The sequence below is a fragment of the Prunus avium genome, chromosome 2, assembly GCF_965620075.1.
Source record: "Prunus avium chromosome 2, drPruAviu1.hap1.1, whole genome shotgun sequence".
NCBI classification, from domain to species: domain Eukaryota; kingdom Viridiplantae; phylum Streptophyta; class Magnoliopsida; order Rosales; family Rosaceae; genus Prunus; species Prunus avium.
In genome coordinates this window covers 830,291-850,049 of record NC_142285.1, presented here as the reverse complement: position 1 = coordinate 850,049, position 19,759 = coordinate 830,291, and the positions used below count along the sequence as shown (strand labels likewise).

Below are 19,759 nucleotides of genomic sequence, written 5' to 3'. Positions count from 1 at the left end.
CATTTCTCTCACCCCAACTCTGTCCTTGTCTCGTGCGTTATTAGTTCCCAATATCCATTGTAACTTGTTATCTGTTGATCGCTTACTTGATACACTTAATGCTTCTGCTACTTTTTATCCTACCCATTGCTCTTTTCATGATCTCAAGACTCACGAGGTGATTGGGCATGGTAAACGGATAGGGGGGGTTGTATTATTTGACATTACCTTGTGCACCAGTTCGTGATCGTGTCGTTAATACTGTTCAACGTTGCAGTGTCAAAGACAAACAGCAAATTTGGTTATGGCATCGTCGCTTGGGACACCCGTCATTTGGCTACCTTAAGCGTCTGTTTCCATCTTTATTCCGCTCCTGTGATGAGTCTAGCTTCAAATGTGAGACTTGTGTAATGGCCAAGAGTCACCGTACTGTTTTTCCCTTAAGTAATAATAAAACTGCTTTGCCTTTTGAGTTAGTCCATTCTGATGTATGGGGTCCTGCTCGTGTGACTTCTCATGGTTTCCGTTGGTTTGTTACGTTTATTGATGATTGCACTCGCTTAACATGGGTGTATTTGATGAAAAATAAACATGATGTTGCCTCTATTCTCCCTGATTTTTGTGCCATGGTGTCTACTCAGTTTCATGCTCATGTTAAAGTATTTCGGACCGATAATGGCGGTGAATATGTGAATCATACCTTGAACCAGTTCTTTCGTGATCACGGTATCATTCACCAAACTACCACTCCATTCACTCCTCAACAGAATGGCGTGTCTGAAAGGAAGAATCGTCAATTACTTGAAGTTGCCCGTTCTCTTATGTTGGATATGTCTGTTCCCAATCATCTTTGGGGACATGGTGTCTTGGCCGCGGCCTACTTGATTAATCGTACTCCTAGTCGGGTTCTTGATTTCAAGACTCCGCTTGATGTGTTGTGTGCCCATACTCCTCCGGTTTCGGTCTCTAAGTTATCTCCGAAGGTGTTTGGGTGTGTTGCTTATGTTCATGTCTACTCCCATCAACGGAGTAAACTTGATCCATGTGCTCTCCGTTGCGTCTTCATTGGCTATTCTACTACTCAGAAGGGTTATAAGTGCTATCACCCGCCTACTCAGAAGGTACATATTACTTTGGATGTCATCTTTCATGAAGAAGTACCTTATTATGTTTCCCCCTCCTCTTCAATTCAGGGGGAGAGGGACAGCGAATTGAAGAGTTTCGGAGTAGAAAATGTGGAAGATATTGGACCTGAAGAAGGAATTTCTGGCGAACAGGAAGCGACCGGTCGCAAACGAATCTGCCTGGATACGACCGGTCGCATAGAAGTGAGCGACCGGTCGCTAACGAATCTGCCTGAAAGCGACCGGTCGCACATAGGAAACGACCGGTCGCCTGCCTCGATGAGCGACGGCAATGACGATACGAGTGACGCGACCGGTCGCCAGGAATGTCATGACCGGTCGCATAGAAGTGAGCGACCTGTCGCTAACGAATCTGCCTGAAAGCGACCGGTCGCACATAGGAAACGACCGGTCGCCTGCCTCGATGAGCGACGGCAATGACGATACGAGTGACGCGACCGGTCGCCAGGAATGTCACGACCGGTCGCCCGGTGATATTTTGGAATTTTTCGAGCCTCTCTCCGAAGGACATAACAGTGATACTAGCAACTCTCGTACATATGAAATTGATACAGGACCCCCCTCTGCCCTGCCACTGCCCCAATCAACTCGTGATAATGAAGTACTTTCTAGTGACGTGTCTACTTATTCATTGCCCCCACACACTACCCGTGGGAAACCTAAAGTACAATATTCTCCTGATATACATGCCAAGTCCAAATATCCCATTAACAATTATATGTCAACTCATCGTTTATCTAAGTCATATGCATCATATTTATGTCAATTATCTAGTGTATGTGTGCCAACTAAGTTGCAGGATGCTCTATCTGATCAAAACTGGGTAGATGCAATGTATATTGAGATGGAAGCCTTGAACAAGAATGCTACTTGGGAGTTAGTTCCTTTACCAAAAGGAAAAAAGGCAGTTGGGTGCAGATGAGTGTTTACTTTGAAGCATAAGTCTGATGGTTCTATTGACCGTTACAAGGCAAGATTGGTAGCAAAAGGGTATACTCAGACCTATGGAGTGGATTACACGGAGACTTTCGCTCCAGTAGCCAAGCTCAACACTGTACGCGTACTCTTGTCCTTAGCTGCTAATCATGATTGGCCGCTGTTACAATTTGATGTCAAGAATGCATTTCTCCATGGTGACCTCAAAGAAGAAATATAAATGGATCCTCCGCCGGGTATCCTTGTGACCTCTAAGGAGGGTATGGTGTGCAAGCTACGGAAATCATTGTATGGATTAAAGCAGTCTCTAAGAGCTTGGTTCGGGAGGTTTGCTGCAGCTATGAGGAAATTTGGGTATGTACAAAGTAACTCGGATCATACTTTGTTTCTGAAACGTCGCAGAGGTAAATTGACAGCTTTAATAATTTATGTTCATGATATGATTGTAACTGGAGATGATCAGGTAGAAATACAGAGTCTTCAGAAATATCTTGCGTCTGAATTTGGGATGAAATCATTAGGTGATTTGAAATACTTTCTTGGGATTGAAGTTGCCAGATCTAAGCATGGTATTTTTCTATCCCAAAGAAAGTATGTTTTGGACTTGCTTGCGGAAACTGGAATGTTGGATTGTAAACCCATTGATACTCCAAGTGAACAGAATCACAAGTTGGGGTTGTATCCTGATCAAGCTCCTACTGATAAGGAACCCTATCAAAGGCTTGTGGGAAAATTAATTTATGTTGGCGCTAAATCTGAACAGATAGAGATGAGTGCAACTTACAAGTGATGAGGGCGATCTAGGAGATCGATTGAATGATAGATGCAGATCCTTCTTGTCCTTGGATGCAGATCCTGAATAAAAGATAGTTTGAGGTTCGTGAGGTCTATGGAACCGGTGTGGAACCAGCCTAAGACCTTCCGATGCTCAAGTAAGATTGTTTTTAAGAGCTCTTGTTGTTGACCATATAAAAGTATAGAAGTCAAGCTTAAAAGTCTTACCCCTGTATTGTAGTGGAGGGGCCTATTTATAGAGGGCATTTTGTATGCTCTTAGTACTCATTTTCGATGTGGGACTCGTGGGAGGGCCTTCTGAGGTCGACACGAGTCTTTAGATATTTTGGGCGGAGACTTCGAGGTTGATTCTCTACAATCGGTAAGGGATGCCGATTGTAGACGAGCTGGGTCTGTAATGGCTGTTCGCAGCCTTAAGACAATGTCATCGGTGGCCGATGCCGATTGTCCGAGGCCTTGGGTACTTGGGCGAGTTTATAAGATCCACGTGTCGTTGTACGAGTGGAGGGTCAGATACGGTACAAACAATTTATTTGGCTCATACACGTCCTGATATTGCGTATGCAGTAAGTGTAGTGAGTCAGTTTATGCACTCACCTAGTGAAGATCAAATGGGTGCCGTGACACGTATTTTGAGATACCTCAAAGGGACTCCTGGCAAGGGGTTAATATTTTCCAAGTATGGTCATACATATGTTAAAGGGTACACAGATGCTGATTGGGCTGGTTCAGCTACAGATAGGCGCTCGACATCTGGGTATTTTATGTTTGTTGGTGGCAATCTTGTTACATGGAGGAGCAAGAAACAAAAGGTGGTGTCTCGGTCTAGTGCTGAGGCCGAGTATCGGGGAATGGCCCATGGTGTATCTGAATTACTATGGTTGAGGAGATTGTTGAGAGACCTTGGTTTTGGGCCTAAGAAACCCATGGATTTATATTGTGACAATATGGCTGCGATTGCAATTGCTCATAACCCTGTACAACATGATCGTACAAAGCATGTGGAAGTTGATCGAAATTTCATTAGAGAAAAGTTGGATGCGGAGATTGTTTCCTTTCCGTTCATTCGTTCTGAGTACCAGTTAGCCGATGTTCTTACGAAAGCTGTTTCTACAAGTATCTTTCTCAACTCGCTTGACAAGTTGGGCATGCGTGACGTCTTTGCTCCAACTTGAGGGGGAGTGTTAGCGAGAGATATCCTATTCTATTAGGATATTATTTTATTTCTTTTTTTTTTATAGATATTATGTAATTAGGATTCCACTTGTTTTCCCAGTTTGACCCTATTAGGGTTTGTAACCTTGTATTATAAATACCTCCTTTCGGAGAATGAAATATGTTGACGCTAAAAAATGGTTCAGCACTCTTTAGCCCAACTTAGAGATGAGGTGTGATGATTGATGGGTGAAGGTGAGAACCTTCAGCATGTGTGTGAGGATTTGGGCAAGCGATAAACATACAGAAGACAAGATATACATGGTTCACCCTTAATGAATGTGCTACGTCCACGGAGAAGTATATTCTCATTATTATAACAATATGTATTTACATTTGTACAATGGGCTGGGCCCAAATATAAAGAGAAGAAAGTAGAGAAGCCCATGACTGAATACAAAGCCCAGCCTAGGGGGGATCCCTTCCTAAGTGGAGAGTGGTCTCCTTTTATAGATGAGAGGGAGTCTTCCCTTCTTGCAATATTTCAATGTGGGACTCTTGGCCTTGCTTAGAATTGCTTCTAGTTGCTTGGTCAAATATGGTATAAACAGAAGCCCTCCAAGTTCTCAAGTAAGGAGGTACTTCTTGGTTGGGGACTTGTAATTTTCAGTGCCTAAGGATGGAAGGGTGCCGAAGGCTCCACTCCGCCTAATGATGACAGGGTGCCGAAGGCTCCGCTCCGTCCAATGATGACAGGGTGCCGAAGGCTCTGCTTCGTTCAATCATGAGGGTGCCGAAGGCTTCCCTTTTGCCTAAGGATGGCAGGGTGCCGAAGGCTTCCCTTCGCCTAATGATGACAGGGTGCCGAAGGCTCCACTCCGTCCAATGATGACAAGGTGCCGAAGGCTCCGCTACGTCCAATGATGACAGGGTGCCGAAGGCCTAGGGATGGCAGGGGGCCGAAGGCTCCACTCCGCCTAATGATGACAGGGTGCCGAAGGCTCCGCTCCATTCAATGATGAGGGTGCCGAAGGCTTCCCTTTTGCATAAGGATGGCAGGGTGCCGAAGGCTCCACTCCGCCTAATGATGACAGGGTGCCGAAGGCTCCACTCCGCCTGATGATGACAAGGTGCCGAAGGCATCACATCTGCCGAATGATGCCAAGGTGCCGAAGGCTTCACTCCGCCTGATGATGACAAGGTGCCGAAGGCTTCCCTTTGCATAAGGATGGCAGGGTGCCGAAGGCATCACATCTGCCGAATGATGCCAAGGTGCCGAAGGCTTTCCTTTGCCTAATGATGACAGGGTGCCGAAGGCATCGCTCGTGTCAAAATGATGACGGGGGTGCCGAAGGTTGCATAAGGATGGCAGGGTGCCGAAGGCTTCCCTTTTGCCTAAGGATGGCAGGGTGCCGAAGGCTCCACTCCGCCTAATGATGACAGGGTGCCGAAGGCTCCGCTCCATTCAATGATGAGGGTGCCGAAGGCTTCCCTTTTGCATAAGGATGGCAGGGTGCCGAAGCCATTACATCTGCCGAATGATGCCAAGGTGCCGAAGGCTTCCCTTTGCCTAATGATGGCAGGGTGCTGAAGGCCTCCCTTTGCCTAATGATGACAGGGTGCCGAAGGCATCGCTCGTGTCAAAATGATGACAGGGTGCCGAAGGCATCGCTCGTGTCAAAATGATGACGGGGTGTCAAAGGCATCGCTCGCGTCTAATGATGACAGGGTGCCGAAGGCTTCCCTTTGCCTTAGGATGACAGGGTGCCAAAGGCTTCCCTTTGCCTTAGGATGACAGGGTGCCGAAGGCATCGCTTCTGCCGAATGATGACAGGGTGCCGAAAACTTCCCTTGGACTTGAAATGGAGGTATTGCCGAACGGCACTTTAGAATTTTGTTGAGGTGGTTGTTTCACTTTTGGTCATGCGAGCCATGCAAAGTGATAGCCATATTTTGATTGGCTTTTCCTTAAAATATCATCTTCTGCAATTTGTTGCCTTAGCATTCATTGTTGCTCCAGCGTGGGATTGCCGAACGGCAACTTAGGTGATGCCGATTGTAAGGGTGCCGAAGGGCACTGAAGAAGGGAGAATGACAAGCTTTTTGTGTCGATTCCCACAGACGGCACCAAACTGTTGACGCTAAAAAATGGTTCAGCACTCTTTAGCCCAACTTAGAGATGAGGTGTGATGATTGATGGGTGAAGGTGAGAACCTTCAGCATGTGTGTGAGGATTTGGGCAAGCGATAAACATACAGAAGACAAGATATACGTGGTTCACCCTTAATGAATGGGTTACGTCCACGGAGAAGTATATTCTCATTATTATAACAATGTGTATTTACATTTGTACAATGGGCTGGGCCCAAATATAAAGAGAAGAAAGTAGAGAAGCCCATGACTGAATACAAAGCCCAGCCTAGGGGGGATCCCTTCCTAAGTGGAGAGTGGTCTCCTTTTATAGATGAGAGGGAGTCTTCCCTTCTTGCAATATTTCAATGTGGGACTCTTGGCCTTGCTTAGAATTGCTTCTAGTTGCTTGGTCAAATATGGTATAAACAAAATATATCTGAAAATATTCTACCCATATTGTTTGACTCTTTAGACATCAATTAAAAATATAGGTAATTTTATAATTTTATAAATCTTCTTTTTTTCTCCTTTATTCTCATCCTTCTCTTCTCTGGTTGGTTTTTTCAAAAAAAAATTAAAGAGATTTTATTTTTATTTTAAATTTATTTATTTAATATAATTTAAATTTTTTTGTAATTTAAAAACATATATAATTTTTTATTACTTTTTTGTCCATTTGAAAGTCCATGTCATTACAAAATGAATCCCACCCTTGACACATCGTCATTTAACAGATTCATTAAAGGTTTATGTAACAGAGGGGGTTCTTTGTAGGTTTTTCATGAGTTTGAGTTTGTAATTGTAAATGTCCCTAAAAATAGGCATGAACTCGAAAATGATCCCATAGTTTGAGGGTCTTTTGTAGTTTTTCCTTTTTTATTTTTTTTATTTTTTTTATTTTTTTTCTTAACGGGACCTTGAATTAATTTTTTATTTTTATTTTTTTTAAACATGAAAAAAGAAAACAAGATTGTCGGTAGTCTAATGTACTTATTAGCTACTAGGCCTGATACGATGTATGCTATTAGTCTCCTTAGTCGATATTCATGGAAGCACCAACTGTACTTCAGTTTCAAGCTGCAAAAAGGGTTCTTCATTATTTGAAAGGAACTATAGATTTTAGTGTTCTTTATAAAAGAGATAAAAGCAAGGGTTTAGTTGGCTACAGTGACAGTGACTTTTCTAGGGACTTGGATGATAGAAGAGCACTTCAAGTCATGTTTTCATGCTTAGTTCTGGGGGAATTTCATGGTCTTCAAAGAAGCAGCAGGTGGTCACTTTGTCCACAATTGAAGCCGAGTTTAGTGCAGCTACTTCTTGTGCATGTCAAGTTGTGTGGTTAAAAAGATTGCTCAGAGAATTGGGGTATGTTCAACAAAGTCCTACTTTGATTCATTGCGATAACATTTCTACTATCAAACTCTAAAGAAATTCGGTGTTACATGGAAAAAGTTAAGTATATTGACATCAAGTTTCAAAAGTATAGCCGTATGGCTATACTATTTTACGAAGCCTTTAAGTAGCATAATATGTATTTCTCTTTTTTAATTACTTTGATTATTACTTATGTTTTAGTTATTATTTACTTAGTGAATATTAAAGGAAAAAAAAGAAAGAGAAAAGTTGAATTACTATTTATTAAGTAATATAATTCATGACGTTAATTAAAATATTTAATACTAATTATTCACTAAATAGATGATAATTAAAATATAATTACTAATTTAACTAATTAAATCAGTCAAATATATTATTTAATTTCTAAACATAAATTTTTTAAAAATTAATTAACCTAAACATCCTAATTTTATATTTAATTTTTTTTAAAAGACCTCTCCCGACGAAATTTCATCGGCATAGGTTATTTTGTCGGGAGAAACCTAATCCGACAACTATTTGCCGGCATAGACCTATGCCGACGAAATTTCGTCGGGAGAAGTGTTTGTGTTATTTTTTAAAAAAATTTTATAAAAAATATAAAATTAGTTTCTTTAAAATATAGTCTTATATATGTATATACACACATATGTATGTACGTATTTTTCAATAATACATTCGTATTCTATGCACGTCTACTATTTTTTTAAAAGCAAACGTACAATAGTCGTATTGTACATGTACATACGTATTTCTAATGCTTAATGCACATATTTTTTTACAAAACTTTCAGTAATTCTCACAAAGTTCACGTATTATACAAATAATTCTCAAATATTATTAAATACGAATAATATATGTTATAAAAATTATACTAAAATATTATATAGTTACTTATTAATATCTACTTTGGATATGTTGAAACTAGCAAATTAATATCTATAAAGTACAAGCTTATGAAACTTGGAGGGTCCTCTTTTCTTTTTTTAATTTATATATTAAATAGTATAGATAGACCTTTTAGAATAGTATAGCCGTGCGGCAATACTACGATGTTTTTCTTCCAAAAATAGTATAGTGACACATGGCGTCTAATCACTGGACGGTCCTTTTAAAAAAAAATAAAAAGTAAAAAATAGTACAGCCGATCGGCTATACTCTGTGTTTTTAATTTTTTTTTTAAAGTAGAATTGTCGTGACACGTGGTGCTTAATGACTGGGGTGCTCTTTTTTCATATATAAAAATAGTACAGCCGCACGGCTATACGATTTTATGGAGCCTTTAAGTAGCATAATATGTATTCCTCTTTTTTAATTACTTTGATTATTAATTATGTTTTAGTTATTATTTACTTAGTGAATATTAAAGGAAAAAAAAGAAAAAGAAAATTTGAATTACTATTTATTAAGTAATATAATTCATGAAGTTAATTAAAATATTTAATACAAATTATTCACTAAATAGATGGTAATTAAAATATAATTAATAATTTAACTAATTAAATCAGTCAAATATATTGTTTGATTGCTAAAAATAAAATTTTTAAAAATTAATTAACCTAAACATCCTAATTTTATATTTAATTTTTTTTTAAAAGACCTCTCCCGACGAAATTTCGTCGGCACAAGTCCATTGGACCTCTCCCGACGACATTTCGTCGGCATAGGTTATTTTGTCGGGAGAAACCTAATCCGACAACTATTTACCGGCATAGACCTATGCCGACGAAATTTCGTCGGGAGAAGTGTTTATGTTATTTTTTAAAAAAAATTTATAAAAAATATAAAATTAGTTTCTTTAAAATATAGTCTTATATATGTATATATACACATATGTATGTACGTATTTTTCAATAATACATTCGTATTCTATACACATCTACTATTTTTTAAAAAGCAAACGTACAATAGTCGTATTGTACATGTACATACGTATTTCTAATGCTTAATGCACATATTTTTTTACAAAACTTTCAGTAATTCTCACAAAGTTCACGTATTATAAAAATAATTCTCACATATTATTAAATACGAATAATATATGTTATAAAAATTATACTAAAATATTATATAGTTACTTATTAATATCTACTTTGGATATGTTGAAACTAGCAAATTAATATCTATAAAGTACAAGCTAATGAAACTTGGAGGGTCCTCTTTTCTTTTTTTAATTTATATATTAAATAGTATAGATAGACCTTTTAGAATAGTATAGCCGTGCGGCAATACTACGATGTTTTTCTTCCAAAAATAGTATAGTGACATGTGGCGTCTAATCGCTGGAGGGTCCTTTTAAAGAAAATAAAAAGTAAAAAATAGTACAGCCGCGCGGCTATACTCTGTGTTTTTAATTTTTTTTAAAAGGTAGAATTGTCGTGACACGTGGCGCTTAATGACTGGGGTGCTCTATTTTTATATATAAAAATAGTACAGCCGCACGGCTATACTCAGTTTTATAATTTTTTTTCAGCAGTATAGCCGCACGGCTATACGATTTTACGGAGCCTTTAAGTAGCATAATATGTATTTCTCTTTTTTAATTACTTTGATTATTACTTATGTTTTAGTTATTATTTACTTAGTGAATATTAAAGGAAAAAAAAAAGAAAAAGAAAAATTGAATTACTATTTATTAAGTAATATAATTCATGAAGTTAATTAAAATATTTAATACTAATTATTCACTAAATAGATGATAATTAAAATATGTTGGCGCTAAATCTGAACAGATAGAGATGAGTGCAACTTACAAGAGATGTGGACGATCTAGCAGATCGATTGAGTGACAGATGGAGATTCTTCCTGTCTTCAGATGCTGATCCTTAATAGAAGATAAGCGAAGTTCGTGAGGTCTATGGAACCGGTGTGGAACCAGCCTAAGGCCCTCCGATGCTCAAGTAAGATTGTTTTTAAGAGCTCTTGTTGTTGGCCATATAAAAGTATAGAAGTCAAGCTTAAAAGTCTTACCCCTGTATTGTAGTGGAGGGGCCTATTTATAGAGGGCATTTTGTATGCTCTTAGTACTCATTTTCGATGTGGGACTCGTGGGAGGGCCTTCTGAGGTCGACACGAGTCTTTAGATATTTTGGGCGGATACTTCGAGGTTGATTCTCTACAATCGGTAAGGGATGCCGATTATAGACGAGTTGGGCCTGTAATGGCTGTTCGCAGCTTTGAGACAATGCCATCGGTGGCCGATGCCGATTGTCCGAGGCCTTGGGTACTTGGGCGAGTTTATAAGATCCACGTGTCGTTGTACGAGTGGAGGGTCAGATACGGTACAAACAGTAGTCCCCCAAGTTGCCGATTGAGAAGCTTCTCGGTTGGGGACTTGAATATGTATTCGGCATTCTGACCCGGACACAATGGTCTCATAGTTGCCGATGGTGGTATGTAGTCCCCCAAGTGCCCAAGCGAGTGAGCTTGGATAAGAGACGGCATGATGTGCCGATTGTTGCAAGGGGTGAGTGAAAACTCATTAATATGCGGCTGTCGTTCGGCACGAGAGGTGAGTGAAAACTCATCAACGTGCGCCTGCCGTTCGGCACGAAGGTGAGTGAAAACTCATTAATGTGCGCCTGTCGTTCGGCACGAGAGGTGAGTGAAAACTCATCAATGTGCGCCTGCCGTTTGGCACGAAGGTGAGTGAAAACTCATGAATGTGCGTCTGCCGTTCGGCACGAAGGTGAGTGAAAACTCATCAATGTGCGCCTGCCGTTCAGCACGAGAGGTGAGTGAAAACTCATCAATGTGCGCCTGCCGTTCGGCACGAAGGTGAGTGAAAACTCATTAATGTGCGGCTGCCGTTCGCTAGCGGAGTTGTGCTCGAAGGTGGCTAGATCTGCCATGTTCGGGAAGTTGAAGCGTCTCTGAGGATTGGAAGCGTTGCAACTGACAACGTTTGGTCTCCCCCATGCATGCGTGACACGTGTCGGCATGGCTGTGAAGAGCCGCATCGTTTCGTATCCCGATGCGTCGCTTCGCTTCCCGATGCTAGATCGGCTTTATAAATGTGAGGAGGGGACGAGAGTTCAAATACTTGGAATATTTGAGAGCGAAGAGAACTTGTGAGAGGCGATTTCCGGCAACCGTGCGAAGGCTGAGCAGGCGATTTTCGGCGAGCGTGAACAAGGCGGAGGCGATTTCCGGCGAACTTGAACCACCGTGCAAACAAGGTATGTTGCCGTGTTTTGGCATTTGTATGAATCAAAGTGTTGAATTCGTTGATTGTTTGTTTGAACAATGTATGAACAAGTATGAACATGAGTGTTTAAGGGTAGAACAAGATTTTGATTCTAGCATAGCACTTAGTTTCCCTTCGTTTGTGTTTGTAGATGTCAGATACTGAATCCGAGGGTAGGCGTAGTCCGAGGGCCTATGAGGACGAATCGTCCTCGGGGAGTTCGTCCTCGGGGAGTGAGAGTACCGATTCTGGGAGCTCTTCAAGCTGTGAGATAGTGGAGGGGGCAAGAGTGCGTGCTGAGGATGGGGGCACTTCGACGAGAGTGCCTGGAGATGGTGAGCCTTCGATTTCGGGTCGTGAGGCCGATGGGGGTGGCGTGTCCGTTGCCGTCCCAGGGGAAGGGGTGTTGAGGGTTGTCAGGGGGAGGCAACGGATTCCGATGGCGAAGCCCACGGAACCTTTGTTCGGAATAGATGATTTAGAGCCGAACACACTGACTGAGGCTGAGTTGGCGAAGATTCGGGCGGAGTTCAATATTCCGGAATCGGTAGGGATGCGAATTCCGGGGCCCTTAGAGTCGCTCAGTGATAATGACAAGGGCGTAGTCTTCTTCACCGACGTGTTTAAGCATAGGCTTTGGCTACCGTTGAGACATTCGGTGTAGAAGATTTTGGCTGCGATCGGGTACGCACCAGGGCAGTACAATCCAAACTTTTGGATTACGTTGCTCGGGACGATCACAGCGTTCAGCTTGGCTGGCGAGGGGGAGCCGAGCTACGAACAGTTTGCCCAATTGTATAGTGTGACGAGGGCAAAGAGTGCTGATAATGGGGGGTGGGTGCAGTCCAACTATCTATCGGCAGGGCAGCGTGGACACTTTGTGGTTGGGGTGCCGAGCTCCCAGAAGACGTGGCGTAAGCGTCGAGTAATTGTGTCCGGTGATTGGGAATCGGCACCGGGAATGATCGTGGAGAGGAGGATTCCTACGTCTTTCCAGACAGTCGGTAGGGTAGAGCCTGCCGTTCGGCAGTTGGTTTTGGGTTTTTTTTTTTGACCGTTGGGTGTTTGTGTTTCAGTGTCCTTGAAACGGCCATCTGCATCGATCAAAGAGGTGGAAGCAATCGAGAGGGTGAGGACGAAGATTGCCGAAGAAGATCGCTTCTTCAAGGAGTTGCTATACTTCCGGAACCTTTACAAGGCAGGCTTGATCGGCAAAGCAGAACACGACCGAAGGATAAAGGAGGAAGAGGAAGAGGAGAAAAGACAGAGTGAGTGATGCCGTTCGGCAGGTGTCGTGAGCTTCTTCCTTTCCATATCTACCATTTCCGATATGGCTTGTGTTTTTGCAGTGGCAGGTGGGCGTCCAATGAGCGAGGCGACCAGGAGGCGGCTGGAGGGGCATGGGGCGCCGAAGCCGAAGAAAGGGCAGTCCCCCAGGCCGAAGAAGAAGGCGGCAGGAGCCTCTGGGGATGAGCAGACGGTGGCGGATCGCCGCCGGGAGAAGCAGGCGGCCGAGGCTGAGGCTGTTCAGGAGGTGCACCTCCAAGTAACAGGAAAAAGGATGATTGAGGGTGCCCTCGACGCAACGCCGTTGCCGAAGCGGCCAAGGGGGCCGAATGAAGGGACATCAGTGGTGATTCCCGATGATGAATGAGAGGGAGAGGAGGGGCCGGTGAACATTGCTTGCCCTCGGAAGGCTATGCCGTTTATCAACAGTATGATCGATGGCGCTCAAATGGAGCTGTCAGAGATCGAGCAACTGTCGATGAAGACGTTGCGCGAGCAGACCGGGCGAGCCTTCCGGCTTCAGGCTGCAGTAAGTGTTTAATTTGTTGTTTTTCAAAGTGGTTATGCGGTCGGCATACTGAGTTTGTATGTGTTACAGGCTGATATGGAGATGTGGCTCTGCGTGAAGCGAGCCATCAATGCTGCCGAACGGTACCAAAAGAAGTTTGAAGAGGGCCGTTCGAAGATCGCTGATGCCGGAAAGCTCATTCAGGAGGCCGACCGGCGTGCCGAGGAAAATGGTGCGAAGATAGCGGAGCTAACGTCGAAATTGGTGGCAACGGAGCTGGAATTGGTGACGGCGCAGGAGGCGAAGGCCGCGGTGGAGGTGGCTATGGATGCGGCCGAACGGTCACATGCCAAGGAGGTCGAAGAGGCGAAGGCGAATGCCGTTGCTGACTACCGAGCGTCGGAGGAGTTCACGCTTCTGGTAGACAAAGAAGTCATGGAGCAATGTGATGACTTTGTCTACCGATTCAAACGGTACAATGCGGAGAAGAAGCTGAACCTGAACTTCCTTCGGGATCCGCCGCCACTACCGGAAGGGGTGACCGAAGAGATGGTGGAGGCGTACAAGGGTGAGGATGCCGAGCCCGAGGAAACCGATGACACCGATTCAAGCAGTGGGGAGGAAGAAGGTCATCCCGGGCCGAGGGATGCCAATGTGTCTACTGCCGAGCCGTCGACTGGTCCTGTGCCTGCGTCAGCTGATGCCGATATTGTAACGACCGAAGCCGATCCACCCTCCTCTTAGACTTCGTTAATTCAAGTATCATTTTTGGAAATGTATAACAGTTTTGAACATGCCGAATGGCATGTTGTAAAGACAGATGGCCCTTCTGTGGCCTTTTATATCTATGTTAACTTTGTTTTGGTTGAATTTGCTGATGTCCGTAATCCTGTATGTGTGCATGCCGAATGTAGAATATTGTTGATATAATATTGTTGTTTGGTAATGCCATATGTATAGAATAGGGATTATGTTGAAATAAACCGATTACAAAGGTAACGACCGAAGGTGACAACACAAGGTGTGAGCACCTGTACATGGGGTGAGGACCGAAGGTCACGTTACTTGTAGTAATATTTGAGGTGCTCGATATTCCAAGGATGGCCGAGGGTCTGACCATCGGTATCATGCAGTCGGTAAGTTCCTGGTCGGCAGACAGTGACGACCTCATAAGGACCTTCCCAGGATGGACCAAGGGTGCCGTCGTTCGAGTCTTTGGTGGCGAGAGAAACCTTGCATAAAACCCAGTCTCCCACTTTGAACGATCGGCGTCTGACGCGCGAGTCGTAGTAGCGAGAGGTCCGCTGTTTGTAGGTAGCGTTCCGAAGCTGAGCCTGGGAACGGTGTTCATCAATGAGGTCCAGGTTGAGAGTGAGCAAGGCTTCGTTTTGCTCTTATTTGTAAGATGTCGTTCGGCACGAGGGTGCGTTGATCTCGACTGGGACAACAGCTTCGGTACCGAAAGCAAGGGAAAATGGTGTTTCTCCAGTCGATCGTCGGTAGGAGGTGTTGATGGCCCATAGTGCCTCCGGAAGGAGATCGGGCCAGGCTCCTTTAGCTGCCCCAAGCTTCTTCTTCAGTGTCCGCTTGATGATCTTGTTGATGGCTTCTACCTGGCCGTTCGATTGTGGGTGTGCCGGAGAAGCGAAGAACAAGTTGATGTCGAATCGGTGGCATAGGTGCCGGAACTGAGAGGAGTCGAATTGTTTTCCGTTGTCGGTGATGATCGCGTTCGGGAGGCCGAATCGACAAATAATATTCTTCCATACGAAATGTTCGACTCTGGCTGCGATGATTGTTGCCAAAGCTTCGGCTTCGGTCCACTTCGTAAAGTAGTCGACAGCGACGATGGCGTACTTGAGCTGTCCCTTCCCTTGGGGCATGGGGCCGATGAGGTCTAAACCCCATTGAGCGAAGGGCCACGGGCTAACAATCGGGGTGAGCGGTTCGGCAGGCAGTTTCAAAACTGAGCCGAAACGCTGGCATTGATCGCACTTCTGGACGAGTGTGGTGGCATCGGTATGGAGGGTCGGCCAGTAATACCCCTGCCGAATGGTCTTGAATGCCAGAGATCGGGCCCCAGAATGGTCTCCGCAGGCTCCTTCGTGAATCTCTCGTAAGACGTAGTCTCCTTGCTGCGGGGTCAGGCACCGAAGCAATGGTAAGGAAAGGCCACGCCGATAGAGAGTCTGGTTCAAGATTAAGTAACGTGCCGATCGGCGGCGGATAGTTTTGGCCTCTGTTTTGTCGTTTGGCAAAGTTCCGATTGAAAGGTAAGCATATATTGGATCCATCCAGCTTGGGTCCTGCCGAACGGCATGTACTTCGCTTTCCGTGGTGCTGCACCGAGCGAGGATTTCGATCGGTACGTGGCGACCGATGTTGTCATCAATTGCTGATGCCAGGCGTGATAGGGCATCGGCGTGGCTGTTCTCAGATCTTGGGATCTGTTGAACCTGGAACGCGTCAAAGTGATGCAGCAATCGGCGGGCATGTGTCAAGTAGGCAGCCATCGAAGGGTCTTTGGCTTCGAATTCAGTCAACACCTGATTTACGACAAGTTGCGAGTCACTGCATATTTTCAGCTGTCGAGCGCCCATTCCCTTGGTGAGCCGAAGGCCTGCTAAGAGAGCTTCATATTCAGCTTCGTTGTTGGAAGCTTGGAATTGGAATCAGATGGCGTATTCGATGGTAGTTTGGTCAGGGGCTTTGAGAACTAAACCGGCCCCGCTGCCTTGTCGGTTGGATGACCCATCTACGTAGAGAGTCCACAGAGGGAGTGATGAAATGAATGTTCCCTCGGTTGGATGGGCGAATGATGCTGCTGATTCCGAAACGGTAGGGTCTGGATTGGATCCTGTAGAGGTAGTCATTTCGGAGATGAAATCAGCCACGGCTTGTCCCTTCTCGGCAGGCCGAGGGTGATAGTGGATGTCGAATTCGCTGAGTTCAATTGCCCACTTCTCTAGCCGACCTGATGTCTCCGGTCTTTGCAGTATCTGGCGTAGTGGCTGATTGGTGAGAACGGTAATGCTGTGAGCCTGGAAGTACGGCCGAAGCTTGCGTGCTGAGAGAACAAGAGCATAGGCAAGCTTTTCCAACTCAGGGTACCGAATCTCGGCATCCTGCAAGGCGTGGCTGGTATAGAAAATTGGAAGCTCGATGCCATTCGGCTTGCGAATGAGCACGGAGCTTAATGCCGTTGCCGATACTGATAGGTAGAGAATTAACTCTTCGCCAGGAAGAGGGGTGGACAACAGGGGCGCCCTGCTCATATAAGCCTTGAGGTCCTGGAAAGCGCGATCGCATTCGGCGGTCCAGACAATCTGCCGTTTGCTTCCTTTGAGGGCTTTAAAGAAAGGGGCACACCGATCGGTAGCCTTGGATATAAATCGAGCAAGAGCGGCGACACGCCCTGTGAGGCTCTGGATGTCCTTCTGAGTCTTCGGAATCTGCATGTCGAGCAGGGCTTGGATTTTTTCTGGATTGGCTTCGATGCCTCGTTGGCTGATCATGAAGCCAAGGAATTTGCCCGAAGAGACGCCGAAGGCACATTTACTTGGGTTGAGCCGCATGTTGTACTTTTTTAGGACGCTGAACATGAGGGAGAGGTTGTGGAGGTGAGAATCGGCTGTTTTGCTTTTGACCAGCATGTCATCCACATAAACCTCCATCAAGGTGCCGATGAGTTCAGAGAATATTTTGTTGACTAAGCGCTGGTAGGTTGCCCCAGCGTATGACTTTGTAGCAGTAAAGTCCTTTGTCGGTGATGAATGCCGTATGCTCGCGATCGGCAGAGTGCATGAATATCTGGTTTTAGCCAGAGTATGCGTCCATAAAACTAAGAAATTCATGGCCTGCTGTTGCGTCTACCATCTGATCGATCCGTGGCAGAGGAAAGCTGTCTTTGGGGCAAGCCTTGTTCAAATCGGTATAGTCCTGACACATTCGCCAGGCACCGCTCGACTTCTTGACCAGCACCGAATTGGCCAGCCAAATTGGGTAAGTGACTTCCTGGATGAAGCCGATTGTTCGCAGTTTCTCCACCTCGGTTCTCATTGCTTCGTACCGTTCGGTATCATACGCCCGCCGTTTCTGTCTGATGGGTTTGAAAGTGGGGCAGATGCTGAGCTTGTGACTGATGACGCTCGGGGTGATACCGAGCATGTCATCGTACGACCAAGCGAAGACTTCTGCATTGGCGCGCAAGAAGGCAATGAAGTCGGTACGCAGTGCCGGACTCAAGGTGGTACCGATTCGAATCTGTCGGTCGGGCTCTTCCTCGGAGAGGACGACCGATTCCAAATCTTCAACGGGTTGTGCTTGTGGGGTGACAGCGTCATCCCTGGGATCATCCGGTTTGTCCGCCCCTCTGCCGTTCGGCACAGTAGCGTCGGCAGCTACCAAGTATGATGCGCGAGGCGTGGCTCGTGCCGAACCTTTGGTTGCTGAAACGTTACATGTCCGTGCACTCAACTGATCCCCTCGCACTTGGCCTACGCCAGCGTGGGTGGGGAACTTGAGGAGGAGCATGTGTGGTGACAGCATGGCCTTCATTTTGGTGAGCGCCGTCCTGCCGATGATGACATTATACGCTGTCGGGCAATCGACCACCAAAAAGTGAGTATAGATGATCGTTCGTCTGGGAATGGTGCCAACCGCAAACGGAAGCAGGACACTGCCAATGGGTTCGATCACGTCACCAGAGAAGCTTAGGAGAGGGGTGATGTCCTTGTTTAGGTGCTGAGGGTCTATGCCGAGGGCCTCGAAAGCATCAGCAAAGAGGACGTTGACTGAACTACCTGTGTCGATGAGGATTCGGCCTACGTCGAAATCGGTAATGTCGGCTCGGATGATCATGGGATCAGAGTGGGGGAAGATGATGCCTCGCTCTTCTTCTTCGGAAAAGGTAATAGGCTCCCAACCGATTCGCTGGACTTTGTTGTTGTGGCCCTCATCGACGCTGAGGATCTGGGGGTACCGAACGGCACGCACATAATCTTTGACAGATCGGTTGCTGGCTTCGGCGATGGGTGTCCCTCCACTAATCATATTGATCTGCCGATTCGGTGGTTTATCCGAGGCTAGTTTAGTGCTCAAATACTGATCCAGCTTTCCTTCGTTGATGAGGCGCTCAACAATTTTCCGAAGGGCGATACACGATTCTGTGTCGTGGCCATTGTATTGATGGTATCGGCAGAACACACCGGTGTCCTTCTCGCTCTGCCGAGGAAGTTTCCGGTTGTTCGGCTTCGGTATTATGTCTCCTTCGGTCAGGAGAACATGCTCATAAGTAGTGTTGAGCAAAGTGAAGATTTCCTCTGGCCGATTCCTCTTCGACTCGCCGAAGTCGCCTCGCCTACCGGAGTCCTTGCCCTTTTTGTTGGTGTCCTGCCGATCTCGGAAGTGGTCTTTCCGTTTGTTTCGTGGCGCGAAAAAAGCAGGGGCAGGGGGTGCCGTTCGGTAGGGGGCCTGATTTGTCACCGGATCCGCCGGGAATCGATCATAGTGCTGTGTCGAAGGCTGACCGGTCGGTACCGCTTTGTTTGGTAGGGCCGAAGCCGATCCTTTGGAGTTGAAGTGCTCGGCCTTGGCGTGGATTGCCGCCTGTTTCATTAATTCGGAGTAGGTGGTCCAGTTGCTGCTGTGGACCAAATAACGAAACTGAGACGACTGAAGGCCGCTTTTGAAGGCACCGAAGGCTGCCTTATCGTCAGTTTCCGGACATCTGGAGTACTCATGGCTGAACCTAGCCGCATATTCTCTCAATGGCTCATCGTCCTACTGCCGAACGGTATAGAGGTCATCGGCGGAATACAGGCGATCGGTCTGAATCATAAAATGGTTGAGGAAGGTTTGCTTCAACTGATTAAAAGTGTCAACCGTATCTGGCTCCATTCGATAGAACCAATTCAGAGCGGCTCCGGTCAGGGTGGAGGGGAATAGCAAACATTGGCCTTCATCCGTCAGTCCTTTGCAACCCAAAGCTGATTGGAAGGTATGAATGTGGGTAACGGGATCTTCCACCCCTGAGTAGAACGATATGCGGAGTGCTTGGACCTCCTTCTCGTGTCTGAATGTCCGGATTCGATTGGTGAATGGCCCTGGCTGTACCGTTCCCCATGTTGGTGTCCGAGCCTGGTCTTGTTCCTTCTCAATGCGATTCATCTTCTGTAGGAGGAGACGAATAGTCGGATCGGTAGAGGGAAGATCGTCACCAAAGGGCTCGACCGCTCGGTTCCCCGTGCGTTGGTCAGC

General features: G+C 45.5%; 3 protein-coding genes across 3 annotated transcripts; 1 reads left to right on the top strand and 2 right to left on the bottom strand.

The window, feature by feature from the left end:
• The first annotated feature begins 13,441 nt into the window (after positions 1-13,441).
• On the top strand, positions 13,442-14,315 carry LOC148296193 (uncharacterized). Its single transcript, XM_088248000.1, has 3 exons — positions 13,442-13,522; positions 13,592-14,114; positions 14,287-14,315. Exons 1-3 carry the CDS (start codon positions 13,442-13,444, stop codon positions 14,313-14,315), a joined length of 633 nt encoding a protein of 210 aa, XP_088104126.1.
• Positions 14,316-14,562: 247 nt separating this feature from the next.
• LOC148296192 (uncharacterized) lies at positions 14,563-16,101 on the bottom strand. Its single transcript, XM_088247999.1, has 2 exons — positions 15,271-16,101; positions 14,563-14,835 (listed from the first exon to the last, which is right to left on the bottom strand). The coding sequence occupies exons 1-2, from the start codon at positions 16,099-16,101 to the stop codon at positions 14,563-14,565; spliced, it is 1,104 nt and encodes a 367-aa protein (XP_088104125.1).
• Positions 16,102-17,317: 1,216 nt separating this feature from the next.
• LOC148296191 (uncharacterized) lies at positions 17,318-18,553 on the bottom strand. Its single transcript, XM_088247997.1, has 2 exons — positions 18,205-18,553; positions 17,318-17,949 (listed from the first exon to the last, which is right to left on the bottom strand). The coding sequence occupies exons 1-2, from the start codon at positions 18,551-18,553 to the stop codon at positions 17,318-17,320; spliced, it is 981 nt and encodes a 326-aa protein (XP_088104123.1).
• Positions 18,554-19,759: the final 1,206 nt, after the last annotated feature.